The sequence below is a fragment of the Drosophila montana genome, unplaced genomic scaffold (assembly GCF_035044405.1).
Source record: "Drosophila montana isolate Dmon_TW-CO22-7 unplaced genomic scaffold, ASM3504440v1 contig_3068_1, whole genome shotgun sequence".
In the NCBI taxonomy this organism is placed as follows: Eukaryota; Metazoa; Arthropoda; class Insecta; order Diptera; family Drosophilidae; genus Drosophila; species Drosophila montana.
Genome location: NW_026997944.1, coordinates 1 through 14862, shown reverse-complemented (window position 1 = coordinate 14862; position 14862 = coordinate 1). Strand labels below are relative to the sequence as shown.

General features: G+C 41.4%; 2 protein-coding genes across 2 annotated transcripts; both read left to right on the top strand.

The window, feature by feature from the left end:
- Positions 1-68: 68 nt before the first annotated feature.
- On the top strand, positions 69-1613 carry mRpL37 (mitochondrial ribosomal protein L37). The gene is made up of 4 exons (XM_064685490.1): positions 69-259; positions 318-665; positions 796-1076; positions 1137-1613. The coding sequence occupies exons 1-4, from the start codon at positions 84-86 to the stop codon at positions 1559-1561; spliced, it is 1230 nt and encodes a 409-aa protein (XP_064541560.1). The 5' UTR covers positions 69-83; the 3' UTR covers positions 1562-1613.
- An 8680-nt stretch (positions 1614-10293) lies between these two features.
- Positions 10294-11334, top strand: LOC135430723 (uncharacterized). The gene is made up of 3 exons (XM_064685493.1): positions 10294-10687; positions 10865-10990; positions 11057-11334. Exons 1-3 carry the CDS (start codon positions 10294-10296, stop codon positions 11332-11334), a joined length of 798 nt encoding a protein of 265 aa, XP_064541563.1.
- Positions 11335-14862: the final 3528 nt, after the last annotated feature.

The following is a 14862-nucleotide window of genomic DNA, read 5'->3' as shown; positions in this document are numbered from 1 at the left end:
AAATTTTTATTGATAAAATCAGCTGATATAATTTCATAACCCTACGCTGTGAAACTTGTATATTTAGAATTAAAAAAATTGAAATGCGTCTTACAAATAAATTATATGCACAACATATTGGATGGCATTTTAAGAAACACTGGCAGGTTCAAGGAAGGCGTGTGCCGAAGGAGACAGGTGCTGCCGCTGAGCTACTGAAAACGGGAATTCAACTAAAAACCCCGGAGGAAGTGTTGAATCCACCAATAGAGATCCAGTCGTAAGAATAGTCAATTTAATCAAAAAACAATTTTAATTTACCATGTTTGAACGTGCAGTGTTGACATTGTTGGAGCAGCTCGGAAGCCGATTTCTGAAGACCAATCTCATCCAAACTGGCATTCAACCGCGTGCCATCTCTTTGGGGATAACATTGTGCTACTTGGTGGATTGCCGCAAGCCCAAGTGCTGACTAATACGATTGAAATAAATAGTTTTCCACAAAAAATAGAGGATGCTATATTAAGTGGACAGTATTCAAAGGCCGTTGATCGAAATGTTCAAAATGCTATATTTTCATCCCATTTGCTGGATGCGCAACAAGTAAAATTGCCAAAGAGACGACTAATTGATCGACCAGCATATATTTTACCGCGCCTTTATGGAGTCTCCCACGAAAGACGCAAGTATGTTTAGCAATATTTGGAGATAAATAAATATACCCTCTACAATGGTATTAAAATATGCCGAAATACTTAAATTTTTCGTGTACTGTATTAGTGTCTGTTTTTATTTTAATAATGATTTATTTTTCAGTCGCCTCGTAATAAACAAGCTTATGTTTGAAATCGAGAAATTATGTGGCCGCTCTGCGACTTTGAGTCGGAAGCTTACTGATTATGTCACATTTCAAACTTCATTATCTAAGGACAGTGATTTACTCGCATTTACAATTACTGGAGATAAATTAATAAGCTCTTCCCGTGCTTTGAATGCTGTCAAGGGTAAATTTAATGGGGAATTACCAGATTTGTATCCGGTCAAATGCACAGTTTCAATGCAAAAGCAGCACATATACACGGAAAATAATTTCTATCGTAAGTTAACTTTTCGGTTATGTTGAAAACTATAAAATAATATTATACTTCAAATTTTAGCAATTCGCACTGAAATAAGCTGCTCCCATCCACATACAATTATAACGTTTTTTGATAAAACAATTGTGAATAACGTACACGGTGCTGATGTAACAAAAAGTCAATTTTATGGACGTACTATGCTGAAGGCTTTTATTGCAGCTGTAGCCCGCGCTAAACAGTTGTATGGTGGTTCTGCCAAAGGGGATCTTCAGAAACCAATTGTTGTACAATGCGTTCAGACGGACGGAAGAGTCTTTCATTTTGGGGTGTTCCAACTTAACACTCTTAATCTAAACTCTAACAGCACAACAAAAAACTATTGGTTCCATCGACAGAGTGTAGAATTGTTTGCGGAATGTTGTTATAAATCTGGAAGACCACACATAGAGGGGTACAACAGCGAACCTTTTTATATATTAAATGCGTTTTATCATAACTTTTAAGTATAAACCTAAACTTCCTTTCAAACATAAATATCGTTTTGTTATTATATAATGTGGTCGTGTCTTATTTAATCAAGAAAGAAGGGCTATCTTCGGCACGCCGAATATTTAATACCCTTGCAGACCCAACCTTTTCGTGATGCTCATAGTGCTTTGCCCGTACCTGAGAAGCATAGGGAAAATAGTTAATGCCGAGCAAGGTTAAGATATCTTAAAAAACAAAAAGATTTTTATTTAACTTAATTTTCGACCGATCGTTCCTATGGAAGCTATATGATGTAGTAGACCGATGTACATTGTTTTACATAAAAGTAGGGAACAAGTGAAACTTATAAATGACGAGTTTGGTCAAGATATCTTGAAAGATAAAAAAGCTTACCACCGATCGTTCCTATGGCAGCTATATGATATAGTGGTCCAATGTTGATAGGATTTTGCTTATATAAGAGGACCATAGTAAAACTAATAAATGCCGAGTTTGATAAACTAAAAAGCTTTTCATACTACTTTTCGACCGATTGTTCTTTATGGCAGCTATATGATATAGTGGTCCGATCTAGACGGTTCCGACATATGTACTGCGTGCAATAGAAAGAGAAGCTTCTGCAAAGTTATATGACGATAACTTTAAAACTTAGAGACTAGTTCGCATAGAAACATACTACAACCTTAATGTGAAAGAGATAGCAAGTGACCCTTACACCCTGTTCTCATTTCGGACCCTCATTACTTTAGACTGTGACTTGTCTCAAACGATTTGCTGCTACCCGGAGCAAGTGGGGCTCTTTTGATTTGCCATAACCTGTCTCCTATCAGGATGTTTGTAGGAGTTTGTACAGCAAGGGAAGGGGTGATTTCTCTCCAAAGTGTCCGCAGATCATTCCTCAGGTGCTATGGCCCCATCTTCCTTCTCGTCGATGACCGCGACGGCGCGTGTTCTCGCGGAACCCCGAGAAGTTCCTCGGCCTGTCGGAATAAACTTAGGCTGGTCCAGGCGACTAGTAACCCTTCAACAAACAACAAAGGGGCGCATTACCCTGCTCTATATGTTAGCAGTGTAAATTCCGTAAGGTATTTCCCGTAAAAATCCAAATTTCCAATTATTTGACCAATTTAAATTATGGTTTTTTCTTGGGTTTTTTCCTCATTGCCGATGTCTTAAATAGCAAATAAAACGAAAAACATTTCTGTGCTTTTTAATTTATTACATCTAACCACTGCCAGAGCTCAAAAACAATTGATGCTTAAAAACAGATCACGGGAGAGGCTTAATCAAATTGTCGCTGCTAAATACATATAAGCAAACGAAAAGAGCAACGAATGAGAGAGTGGGGGTATTCTTCAGCGTTCGCATTTACTACTCCATAGCAGCAAGAGCTACAAAAATATTGCTATGCTCTCACTATCGCTTTCTCTTTGAACAGAGCCGTAGCAGAGCCAGAGCCGAAAAATTAAAAAGCATTTGCTGTGCTCTGCTTGTAGCTTTGTCGCGTCATTGGCTATAACAATAGGAATAGCAAACAAGTAAGAGGTTCTAGCCGGGAGCTCCCGACTAGAGAATACCCTGAACCCTATTATTTTTATATACACATCAAATGCAGCACGCGCTACGCGGTCGTTTCCTTTATTACACACCAGCAAAAAAAAACGAGAAGGAAGGGCTATCTTCGGCACGCCGAAGATTTATAATTTTCATAATTCTAATAGTGCTTTGCCCGTAGCTATGATGCACAGGGAAAATAGTTAATTAACCGAGTATGGTTAAGATGTGTTGAAAAATAAAAAAGTTTTCCATACAACAACTTAATTTTCGACTGATCGTTCCTATGGCAGCTATATGATATAGTTGTCCGATCTTAATAGGATTTTGCGTATATATGAGGAGCATAAGAAGAAGAAGAAGTTCGAACTCGTAACTGACCGCGCTACTTTCCGCCTCCTGTACTCAATAGCCACACCAATAATTAAGCCTTGACGAGAAAAATACCAAGTGAAATAGCAGCACAGAAAACAATACAATCGCAACTGCAATGCTGTTGATAGAATTGAAAGAAGACGCGCATGAATGTATTTGCACAGCTGCTGCTAAGAACAATTGCGCAGCTGTCTAATACACATAGCTTTTGTTGGTCTCTTTAATCGATCTTAATGAAGTTTTCTAGAGTAGCGCTTTGGAATATTTGTGTATTCTCAAAAAGTCAATTGCATTAAAATTGTAGCTTAAATTGGTGGACAATACAAGTTGGGTTTGTCAATTTGATTTATACCCTTTGTGACGGCAGGGTTCGAACTCGTATAACTGATCATCACGCTACTTTCCGCCGCCTCTACTCAATAGCCACACCAACAATTAAGTCTTAATGTGAAAAAAACGAATTCAAATAGCAGCACAGAAAACAATACAATCGCAATTGTAATGCTGTTGATAGAATTCAAAGAAGACGCGCATGAATGTGCGCAGCAGCTATGCTGCTAACACGTGCGACATAACTTTTGTGTTTCTTAACCGATCGTAATGAAATTTTCGACAGTACATCTTATTGTAGAATATTACTTATAAAGAATATTTGTGTATTCTCAAAAATGCAATTGCATATAAATCGTGGCTTAAATTGATGGGCAATACAAGTTGGATAATTGACTTGATTTATAGCTTTGCGGTGGTAGCGGGGAGGTGGAGATAGGTATAAAATGAAAGATACTTGATATATATATACTATTCTGGAAGCTATATGTCAAGTTTGGTGACTCTAGCTCTTATTATTTGCCGAAATTGCTCAAAAAACAAGATTTCGATATCGATTCTTATCGATTTCTTGGAAACGGGACAAGTTATCGAATATCGGAAACAAACTCGATCTGCGCGGGCATTAGGAGGACCTTCAGCTAAAATTTCAAGTCTCTAGTTCTTATAGGTTCTGATATCCTTGCGTTCATACATACGGACGGACTAACGGATTGACGGACAGACGGACAGACAGACAGACGGACATGGCTTGATCGACTCGGCTATTGATGCTGATCAAGAATATATATACTTTATGGGGTCGGAGATGCTTCCTTCTGCCTGTTACATACATTTGCACAAATATAATATACCCTGATTATCCATTTTTATTGGGTTCAGGGCATAAAAATGAAATGATGTGCTCTGCGTAGCCGTAGCGGTAGCTGAAAACTGATAGCGAGATGAGAGCAGAAGAATGAAATTGTTTCATTTAATACGGCTCTTATGCGCTTTGGAAGAATTCCGTCATCTTTATTTTATTTATTCATACGTTAACAAATTGAAAAATGAAATACATATTTTTATTAATCCTCGTCTTCAAATAAATTTAAATTGTCGATCCCACTTCTTCTCCGGTGCCATGTTTACGCATTAAATCAATACTTGAAAGTGCAAAAAAAATTTGCTAAAATGCATTGTAGCAAGCAACAAGCCTAAAACAACGGTGCATTACGAACCGGCGACGAAAAAAACGATCACGGAATTCTAGCAAAAGCAAAAGCGCACAAGAGCCGTAGTAAATGAAACAATTTCATTTGCTCTGCTCTCATCTCGCCATCAGTTTTCAGCTACCGCTACGGCTACGCAGAGCACATCATTTCATTTTTTGCTATTGCTATTGCTATAACCAATGACGCTACAAAGCTACAAGCAGAGCACAGTAAATGCTTTTTCAAAGAGAGAGCGATAGCGAGAGAAAAACGAAATACTACGGAGTAGCGTAGAATTTTCAAACGCTGGTATTCTTACTTATTTTTCATTTAATTATATTATAATTTAAACTGCTCTAACATTCCGGCCCCGTTGAAGGTCTAAGGGCTTAAACTATTGGTAACACTACCACCTTGTGTATTGGGTATTGCGGTCGGCGTGCGGATCTCCGCCACGCGTACTTTAAAGTCTTCGCCGATTTTTAGGTGGTATATTGTCCTCGTTTAACAGAACGAGGCATCCTGTTTCCAAGTCGGGCCAGTCCTTGGACCATTGTGTGTGGTGCTGCAGAGTGGCCAGGTAGTCACTGGACCAAGACCGCCAAAACCGTTTTAAATTCGCGAAGCTCGCCGTGCTGTTGGTTTCGTCTAGACCAGATACGCGCGGCAGCGAAAAAAGAGGCTGGCCGAATAGCACGTGGCTTGGGGTCAGGGCCTCCCCGTCGTTGGGGTCGTTGCCTGGGGAAGCAATAAGGCGCGAGTTGAGTAGCGTCTCGACTTCTACCATGTGCGTGTGTTAGTCTGGCGTTGCCAGTTCCTTGTACCAGACGATGCTTGGTGGCCCTTCGAAATGGATCGCCCTCGGTGGAATGAATATCCATTCGACGCCTCACCCAGCGGCGTATGCCTGTAATCGATGCTTCTGCCCGGTGTAAGCTACCTGGAGATGCTTCAGGACGTTCGCTGCTCCCACGAAGTTGGTTGCGTTATTGTTGTACACCTTCTGAGACCCCGTCTGCCGATTTTAAATACAGACAGGAAACAGTCAGGGGAAAAACATGCAACAAGATCCAGGTGAACCACCTTAGACACAAAACAAACAAACACATCTACTTAGGGATCCCCATTGAATCTTAAGGCTCACATAATGGGCCACAGAAATCTGCGCTTCAAAGTCGATCAGCTGGTAAATCGCCCATGAAAATATAAACTTTCTGAGTTATATTGAATCCACACCATCACCTGACAATTCCGATCCTCCTTAGCATTTTGAGATGTCGGCTGTCAAAGCATACTTATGCAACCGAAATCGTGCATGGGTTAAATATACCACCCTTTTAATAGTTGAACCTACCATCAAAGTCTTGTTTTGTGAGATTGACGTTGACGTTTTTCTTGACGCATCGAAAACTAGCCCGAATGTGTGGTCACTATCACACACAGGACGCATTGATGGGAAATGTAATAATGCAGTTCTGGAGGAGTTGATGTAAGCGTTGTCATATGTCCAAGGTCACGAGATTCAACCATAAAATCGTTGTACATATTTCGTAGTACGAAATCCTTTTCAAGTCGGCGTTCTAAAGCTAAGAACCAAAGGTTGCAATCTCAAAGAATAAGCCCATTACTTTTGGACTCGATTTAAATGGCTATTTGACACAATTCATCCTAACAGTGTCGAAAAACTTTTTAGTACCATTTTAGACACAGACACAATAGAAAGGGTATATAACATTGGACTACAAGTAAAACATAATGATACGGAAAAGTTCATACAGTTCCTCGAAGCGACTTATGTAAAAGGAAGGGCGAGAAGACCAGATGGGCCTTAGGTTAAATGAGAAATAAAAATAACAGTGGACAAAGCGAAAGTATTTAATTGTTCGCCATGGCGATTGTCATACCCGGAAAAAGGAAATTGCAAGAAATATTAGAGGAATATTTGAGGGCTTGTACCATTCAGCCCAGCAGTTCTGAATATGCATAATCGATTGTGTTAGTTAAGAAAAAAACTGGAGATTTAAGAATGTGCATAGATTTTAGAAGATTAAATAAAGAATTGATTAAAGATAACTTTCCACTGCCGAAATAGATGATTTGTTGAACAGACTCGTGGAGAAAACGGTATTTACCAAGCTAGATTAAAAAAATGGATATTTTCATGCTTTTGTTAACAAGGAATCCATAATGTAACTCGTTTGGGACAATTTGAGTTTTTAAGGATGCCAATGGGATCAAAAAAATGTTCTCAAGTATTTTAAAGATTTATCAAGAGTATATTTTTAGATATGATTTGAGATAATAAAGTCGTTGTATATATGGACGACATTATGATAGCAAGAAAGTAACGATAAAGGGCTGGAGGCGGTAAAGAACTTTCCCATTCCGGATGAAACTCAAGCGGTACAAAGTTTTCTTAGACTTTGTTCTATAATCGAGAAACCAATGTATGATTTACTAAGAAATGATAGAGCATTTAAATTCGAAGTAAAAGAGCTAAAAGAGCTAAATTGTTTTTGGTACTTGAAACAAAAACTGTAAGAAGCGCCGGTGTTATCAATTTATGACTATAAGGATGACATTGAGCTGCATTTTAATGCAAGCGCTTTAGGATGTTACCTTACCGCCCCCCAAAGAGCTCTTTAGGCAGGGTAAGGTGGAGTTAAGATATTTAATATATCACATACCTGGTTCATGACTGATTATCGTGGCATACCCAATTATAGGATTATTTGCGTGGGTACCTTGTTCCCACTGGAGCAACGATTACCTTAAAATTGCCTCCTTTCATTTTTTCGCGGCGACTGGCAATAACCTTTGGCCGTACCTTCGTCACCCGTTCAGTTCAATGTTGTTAAAAAAAATGAATTCTGTAAAAAAATGAACTTTTAGTAATTATTGTCCATTGTTATAACTATACGATGGTGCACATAATTATACGCACCTGTTGAAGTGAGAGAGATGTACATTAGCATGACATTATATAAAGAAGGTTCGAGATGTCATGTAAAAAGATAATAAAATAAGCTATAAGATCAATAGTCAATAATTATAAGATGATGCAAATAATTATACGCATCTGTTAAAGTGAGAGAAATGTCAGCCTACACGGAATCATAAATGGCAGAGTAAAGATATCCTGTAATGACAGGTGAAATAAGAGATATTCATTGTTAATAACTATAAGAAATGCAACCACTTATGCGCACATACTGAAGTAAAGCAATGTCCTGCTAATTATCCATTGTCACAGCTATTTATGTTGTTGTTTATTTGTTAGAAGTTCCAGCTGTTTAATGTTTATCGATTATGAAGTTCGTTTTGGATATTGTTGTGTAGGTCTGATTTTCTACAGAAATTGTAGCTTGTTGATATCGATAGTGCGGACTGTGGGCCAGGGATGGGAGTACACCCAGAGAACCGATGAGCCAGACGGCGCGGCCCAAAAAGAAAAAAGTAGTAACAATATGGCGCTCAAATTGAAGAAGTACCCGGCTTCTTTGAAGTCGGGGCGGAAATCAAAAAAGTAAATAAAATATCAATGCAGGGACAGAGTTTCCCTTGGCTTTAGGATCCAATCCGCTGATGTCTTATGTGGCACGAGTAGGTGGCCCATAATCGCACAGCGTGTAGTGGAATCCGAGAAGCACGACGGAGGCAGATATCATCAGATTATCCATGAGTATGAGACGTTTTTCTTGTCGTGTTTGATGGCGGTAAGTCACGTTCGCATGTTGGCGAAACGCTTTCGACCGTTCATCGTAGCCTGGTGGTAGCCGCAATGACAAAGGCATCTTGTGATAAAAATGTGATATTCGGGTAGTTTTGTCAGATGTTATTTATTCATTTATTAGTTTGTTTGTCTCATTTTGTGTTAATGTTGGATGTGTGCTGACCGTAGTTATAAGAGCTTCGGAGACAGGTGACCCAGGACGATGTAGAATCGAGCCTGCACCTCTTCTTCACCCAGCATACCCCAAGAATGGCCAGAAGAGCGACGGAGGCGGATCTTACATGCTGTCCATTAACATAAGGAGTTTTCTTAATATAATATAATATAATGATGAAGCTTTTGCGACTTTCCATCATAGCCTGGTGGTAGCCGCCATGACAAAATAACCTGTCATAAAATGTGATATTAGGGTAGGTTTTGTTAGAGTTTGTTTAATTTTTACTATTTGTTTTGTCTCACTCTGTGTTTACGTTTGGTTTGTGCTGGCCGTAGTTATATGAGCTTCGGAGCCAGCTATAGATTAGATCCTGCGCCGCACCTGTAACACAGCATGCCCCAAGGGTGCCTAGAAGTCTGACAGAAGCCAAACAGACTTCAATATAGCGGTCCTTGAATGCCTTTCGTCAGTCAGACTGACGTACTAAGCATTTGACGAATGCTTAAGTATTCACTGTCCAGATTATGAGTAGAGAAGTAAGCATGAATTAGGATTTGTCTTCTCTTCCCCAAAGTATATGTAATTGATTTTAAAAAATATATAAAAATTATTTTTGTGAGTTATTTGTGTGGTCGATGTTTATTTATTTATAACTCATTATACCATGAATCCATTGAAAATTGGTAAAAAGGGTATTATGTATTTGTGCAAATGTATGTAGCAGGCAGAAGGAAGCATCTCCGACCCTATAAAGTATATATATTCTTAATCACCATCAATAGCCAAGTCGATCTAGTAATGTCCGTCCATCTGTCCGTCCGTTCGTCCGTCCGTCCGTCCGTCCGTCCGTCCGTCCGTATGTATGAGCGCAAGGATCTCAGAACCTATAAGAGATAGAGACTTGAAATTCTAGCTACAGGTCCACGCGCAGATCGAGTTTGTTTCCGATATTCGATAACTTGCCCCGTTTTCAAGTAATCGATAAAAATCGATCTCGAAATCCTGTTTTTTGCGCTATTTTGGTTAATAATAAGAGCTAGAGTCGCCAAACTTGACATATAGCTTCTAGAAGGCTAGTGCGCGTTTCCGCTAGAGCCACGCGTATTCGCCGAAGCGGAGGTCGCTAGGATCAAAATGAGAGGGTTGTAAGACACAGGAGCCTCCGTCAGCCTGCTGGGAAAAGGATGTCGAGGGTTGGTCGAGGAATTAAGGGTTACGGTACAACCTTACGTTTCAGTAGTCACAACCGCTTGAGGAGAGGATAAATCAATTATAGGTAGGGTAGAACTCCCAATCTCGTACAGGGAACAACAAAAAAATCATTTTATCTGCCCCTACCTGAAACATCGAGCCTATTTTGGGATTGATTTCATTGTGGGCCCCGAGAAGCTAATCGACTTGTCGATGACGCACTATGCGGAAGAAGAGGAAGAACTCGCAAGTGAGCCGGATTCATGGGAGTTGTCTAGGGAAGAAAGGATAGAGTTGGAGGCGCTCCAGCGGGCGTTTTTGTCTTTTGAACGTAGCGGATTAGGAACGACAGACTTAGAGAAGAACACCATCGACTTAGTGGAAGGTGCCCAACCATTCAAAGATAGGTCCTACCCGTTATCGCCATCGATGCAGAAAGTAGTGGATGATGAAGTGGACAAATTGTTGAGTTTGGGCGTTATAGAAGAGTGCAACAGCCCATGGAGTAACCGCACAACAGTAGTGCGAACGCCGGGTAAAACCCGTTTTTGCCTCGATGCACGCAAGGTCAACAATCTGACAGTGAAAGACGCGTATCCACAACCCTGTATAGAAGGCATCCTATCTAGGAAAGACCAGACCTATTAAATCTCCAGTGTGAATCTGAAGTTCGCGTATTGGCAAGTCGAACTCGACGACAAAAGCAAGCCCTATACCGCATTTATCGTACCAGGTAGGCCCTTATACCAGTTTTGAGTCATGCCATTTGGTCTATGCAATACAGGCCAACGTCTGGTTCGTCTGATGGACAAGGTGATTCCCACCGAGCTACGATCCAACGTCTTTGTGTATTTGGACGACTTACTAGTTATTTCCAGATTTTCAGACGCACTGAAGATATCTGCGACAAGTAGGCAAATGCTTAAGGGAAGCGAACCTCTCAATCGGACTGAACTAATCCAAATTTTGTTTATAGATAGAATCCCTTTTACATGCATCACTGCCCACGCCAGCTTAAAATGGTTGATGTCCATGAAGGACCTAAACGGGAGATTAGCTCGTTGGTCGTTGCAGCTGCAAGGCTACGACTTTACCATCGAGTACCGTAAAGACAGGCTCTATTGCGTAGTGTCGAAGCAGTGGGCAAGGTTCCAGAAGATCTTCTCGAATTTGAGACCCCCGAGTTCGAGTCAGCGGAATATCAGGTGTTGCTCGAACAAGTACGTCTTAATCAGGACAAACTGCCAAACCTGAAGGTTGTGGGGGTGTCGTGAAAACACTGGAGACCCTGCGTCGGCAGTTTTGCTGGCCCGGCATGGCTAGGCAGGTAAGGGATTGGGAAAGACAGTGCGTGACATGCAAGGAAATCAAGGCACCGAACCTCCTCATGCAAGTGGGTCTGGGAAAAAAGGTAGTGACCGAGTCACCATTCCAAAAACTGTATATCGACTTTCTGGGAAAATATCCACGTTCGAAGCAGGGGCACGCTTGGATCTTCGTGGTAGTCGACCATTTTTCAAAAACCACGTTTTTAAAAACGATGCGAAAGGCTACGGCTCTTAAAGTAGTGGACTTTTTGGTCAGCGATGTTTATATGGAATATCCGAGGTTATTCTACTTTCCAAACCATGATCGCAGTTTTTGGCATTTCGCATATGCGCACTGCAGTCTACACGCCACAGGGCAATGCAAGCGAGCGAGTTAATCGTGCCGTGTTGTCGGCAATCAGGGCGTATGTGGAGCAAGATCACTGCGAGTGGGATCTCTGCCTTCCAGAAATAGAAGTTTTTTTACGCAATGCCATAAACAGGGAAAGTTACAAATTGGCTCGTAGGTTGGGGTCTCCGGGTGATCATGAGATTTCTCATTTGCACCCAGCAGACAAAATACACCTTATTAGCCAGCCACACCAGGCTAACGAAAGAAGTCGTCGGCAGTATAACGCTCGAGCCCGAGTGTTCCAGGCGGAAGAGTCCAAGAAGACGCAAGCGATTTTGGGAAGGCTTTTAACGCCAAATTTGCTAGGAAATTCTTAAAGGCCTGAGTAGTGCGTCGAGTAGGAAATAACTCGTATTTGCTAGAGGACCGCAAGGGAAGCCCCTAGGAGTGTTTCATGCAAAGGATATACGTGTGTAGACCAAGGTCGTGGTGTGCCTCACGTTAGGTTAAGGAAAGGGGTAGGCAGGCCAGGTTGGGTCCAGACAGACAAAATCAGACTTCGAACCCATTGCTTCCGTTAGCGACATTGCGTCGTTGGGAATCCTTGGGTGATGTTGCATGGGGAGGGCCCTAGCACCTTAGAGCGCCCCAAATTTCGCAAGGGTGGCAACGCCCGACTTGCAATCCACGGCGCCGAAAGGGGAACGAAAAGGGGCGATTGCTATTGGCCACTTGATTTGCTACTAAAGAGATTAGAAGGAGAGAAGATCGCATGCCCTTGGAAATGCCCTTGGCCTGCAGATGTGCATATGGGCAGCAATGGTAACCACCGTTAAATGTATTCGTGTGCCGAATTTCGGCACTTATGATGTTGCTACCCAAATGTACAGCAGGGGGTCGATTTTAAGTTAACCGCAGCGTTTTATAGTTTCCGGCCAATCGAAACGAAAATTAAGGCTATAATTTTTATATCTGTCGAGACCTGCTAAAAAACGTCTGGATAAGTTCACCAAAATAATACGACTTTTATCGTATATATATAATACACACGAAGGATAATCGGGTGGTGGAACATTAAAAAAACAACTTCGTTTCGTGCACCAAATATTTATTAGTATATTTAGTGCTCAGCCCAGCCTCAAAATTAAACTACAATAACAAAATAAATTCCCCGTGTAAAATACACAAAGACGTTGGATCGTAGCTCGGTGGGAATCACCTTGTCCATCAGACGAACCAGACGTTGGCCTGTATTGCATAGACCAAATGGCATGACTCAAAACTGGTATAAGGGCCTACCTGGTACGATAAATGCGGTATAGGGCTTGCTTTTGTCGTCGAGTTCGACTTGCCAATACGCGAACTTCAGATTCACACTGGAGATTTAATAGGTCTGGTCTTTCCTAGATAGGATGCCTTCTATACAGGGTTGTGGATACGCGTCTTTCACTGTCAGATTGTTGACCTTGCGTGCATCGAGGCAAAAACGGGTTTTACCCGGCGTTCGCACTACTGTTGTGCGGTTACTCCATGGGCTGTTGCACTCTTCTATAACGCCCAAACTCAACAATTTGTCCACTTCATCATCCACTACTTTCTGCATCGATGGCGATAACGGGTAGGACCTATCTTTGAATGGTTGGGCACCTTCCACTAAGTCGATGGTGTTCTTCTCTAAGTCTGTCGTTCCTAATCCGCTACGTTCAAAAGACAAAAACGCCCGCTGGAGCGCCTCCAACTCTATCCTTTCTTCCCTAGACAACTCCCAGTGAATCCGGCTCCACTGGCGAGTTCTTCCTCTTCTGCCGCATACGCGCGTCATCGACAAAAGCCGATTAGCTTCTCGGGGCCCACAATGAAATCAATCCCAAAACAGGCTCGATGTTCCAGGCAGGGGCAGATAAACGGGTAAAAATTTGTTGGTCCCTGGACGAGATTGGCAGTTCTACCCTGACCTATAATTGATTTATCCTCTCCTCAAGCGGTTGTGACTACTGAAACGTAAGGTTGTACCGTAACCCTTAATTCCTCGACCAACCCTCGACATCCTTTTCCCAGCAGGCTGACGGAGGCTCCTGTGTCTTACAACCCTCTCATTTTGATCCTAGCGACCTCCGCTTCGGCGAATACGCGTGGCTCTAGCGGAAACGCGCACTAGCCTTCTAGAAGCTATATGTCAAGTTTGGCGACTCTAGCTCTTATTATTAACCAAAATAGCGCAAAAAACAGGATTTCGAGATCGATTTTTATCGATTACTTGAAAGCGGGGCAAGTTATCGAATATCGGAAACAAACTCGATCTGCGCGTGGACCTGTAGCTAGAATTTCAAGTCTCTATCTCTTATAGGTTCTGAGATCCTTGCGCTCATACATACGGACGGACGGACGGACGGACGGACGGACGGACGAACGGACGGACAGATGGACGGACATTACTAGATCGACTTGGCTATTGATGGTGATTAAGAATATATATACTTTATAGGGTCGGAGATGCTTCCTTCTGCCTGCTACATACATTTGCACAAATACATAATACCCTTTTTACCAATTTTCAATGGATTCATGGTATAATGAGTTATAAATAAATAAACATCGACCACACAAATAACTCACAAAAATAATTTTTATATATTTTTTAAAATCAATTACATATACTTTGGGGAAGAGAAGACAAATCCTAATTCATGCTTACTTCTCTACTCATAATCTGGACAGTGAATACTTAAGCATTCGTCAAATGCTTAGTACGTCAGTCTGACTGACGAAAGGCATTCAAGGACCGCTATATTGAAGTCTGTTTGGCTTCTGTCAGACTTCTAGGCACCCTTGGGGCATGCTGTGTTACAGGTGCGGCGCAGGATCTAATCTATAGCTGGCTCCGAAGCTCATATAACTACGGCCAGCACAAACCAAACGTAAACACAGAGTGAGACAAAACAAATAGTAAAAATTAAACAAACTCTAACAAAACCTACCCTAATATCACATTTTATGACAGGTTATTTTGTCATGGCGGCTACCACCAGGCTATGATGGAAAGTCGCAAAAGCTTCATCATTATATTATATTATATTAAGAAAACTCCTTATGTTAATGGACAGCATGTAAGATCCGCCTCCG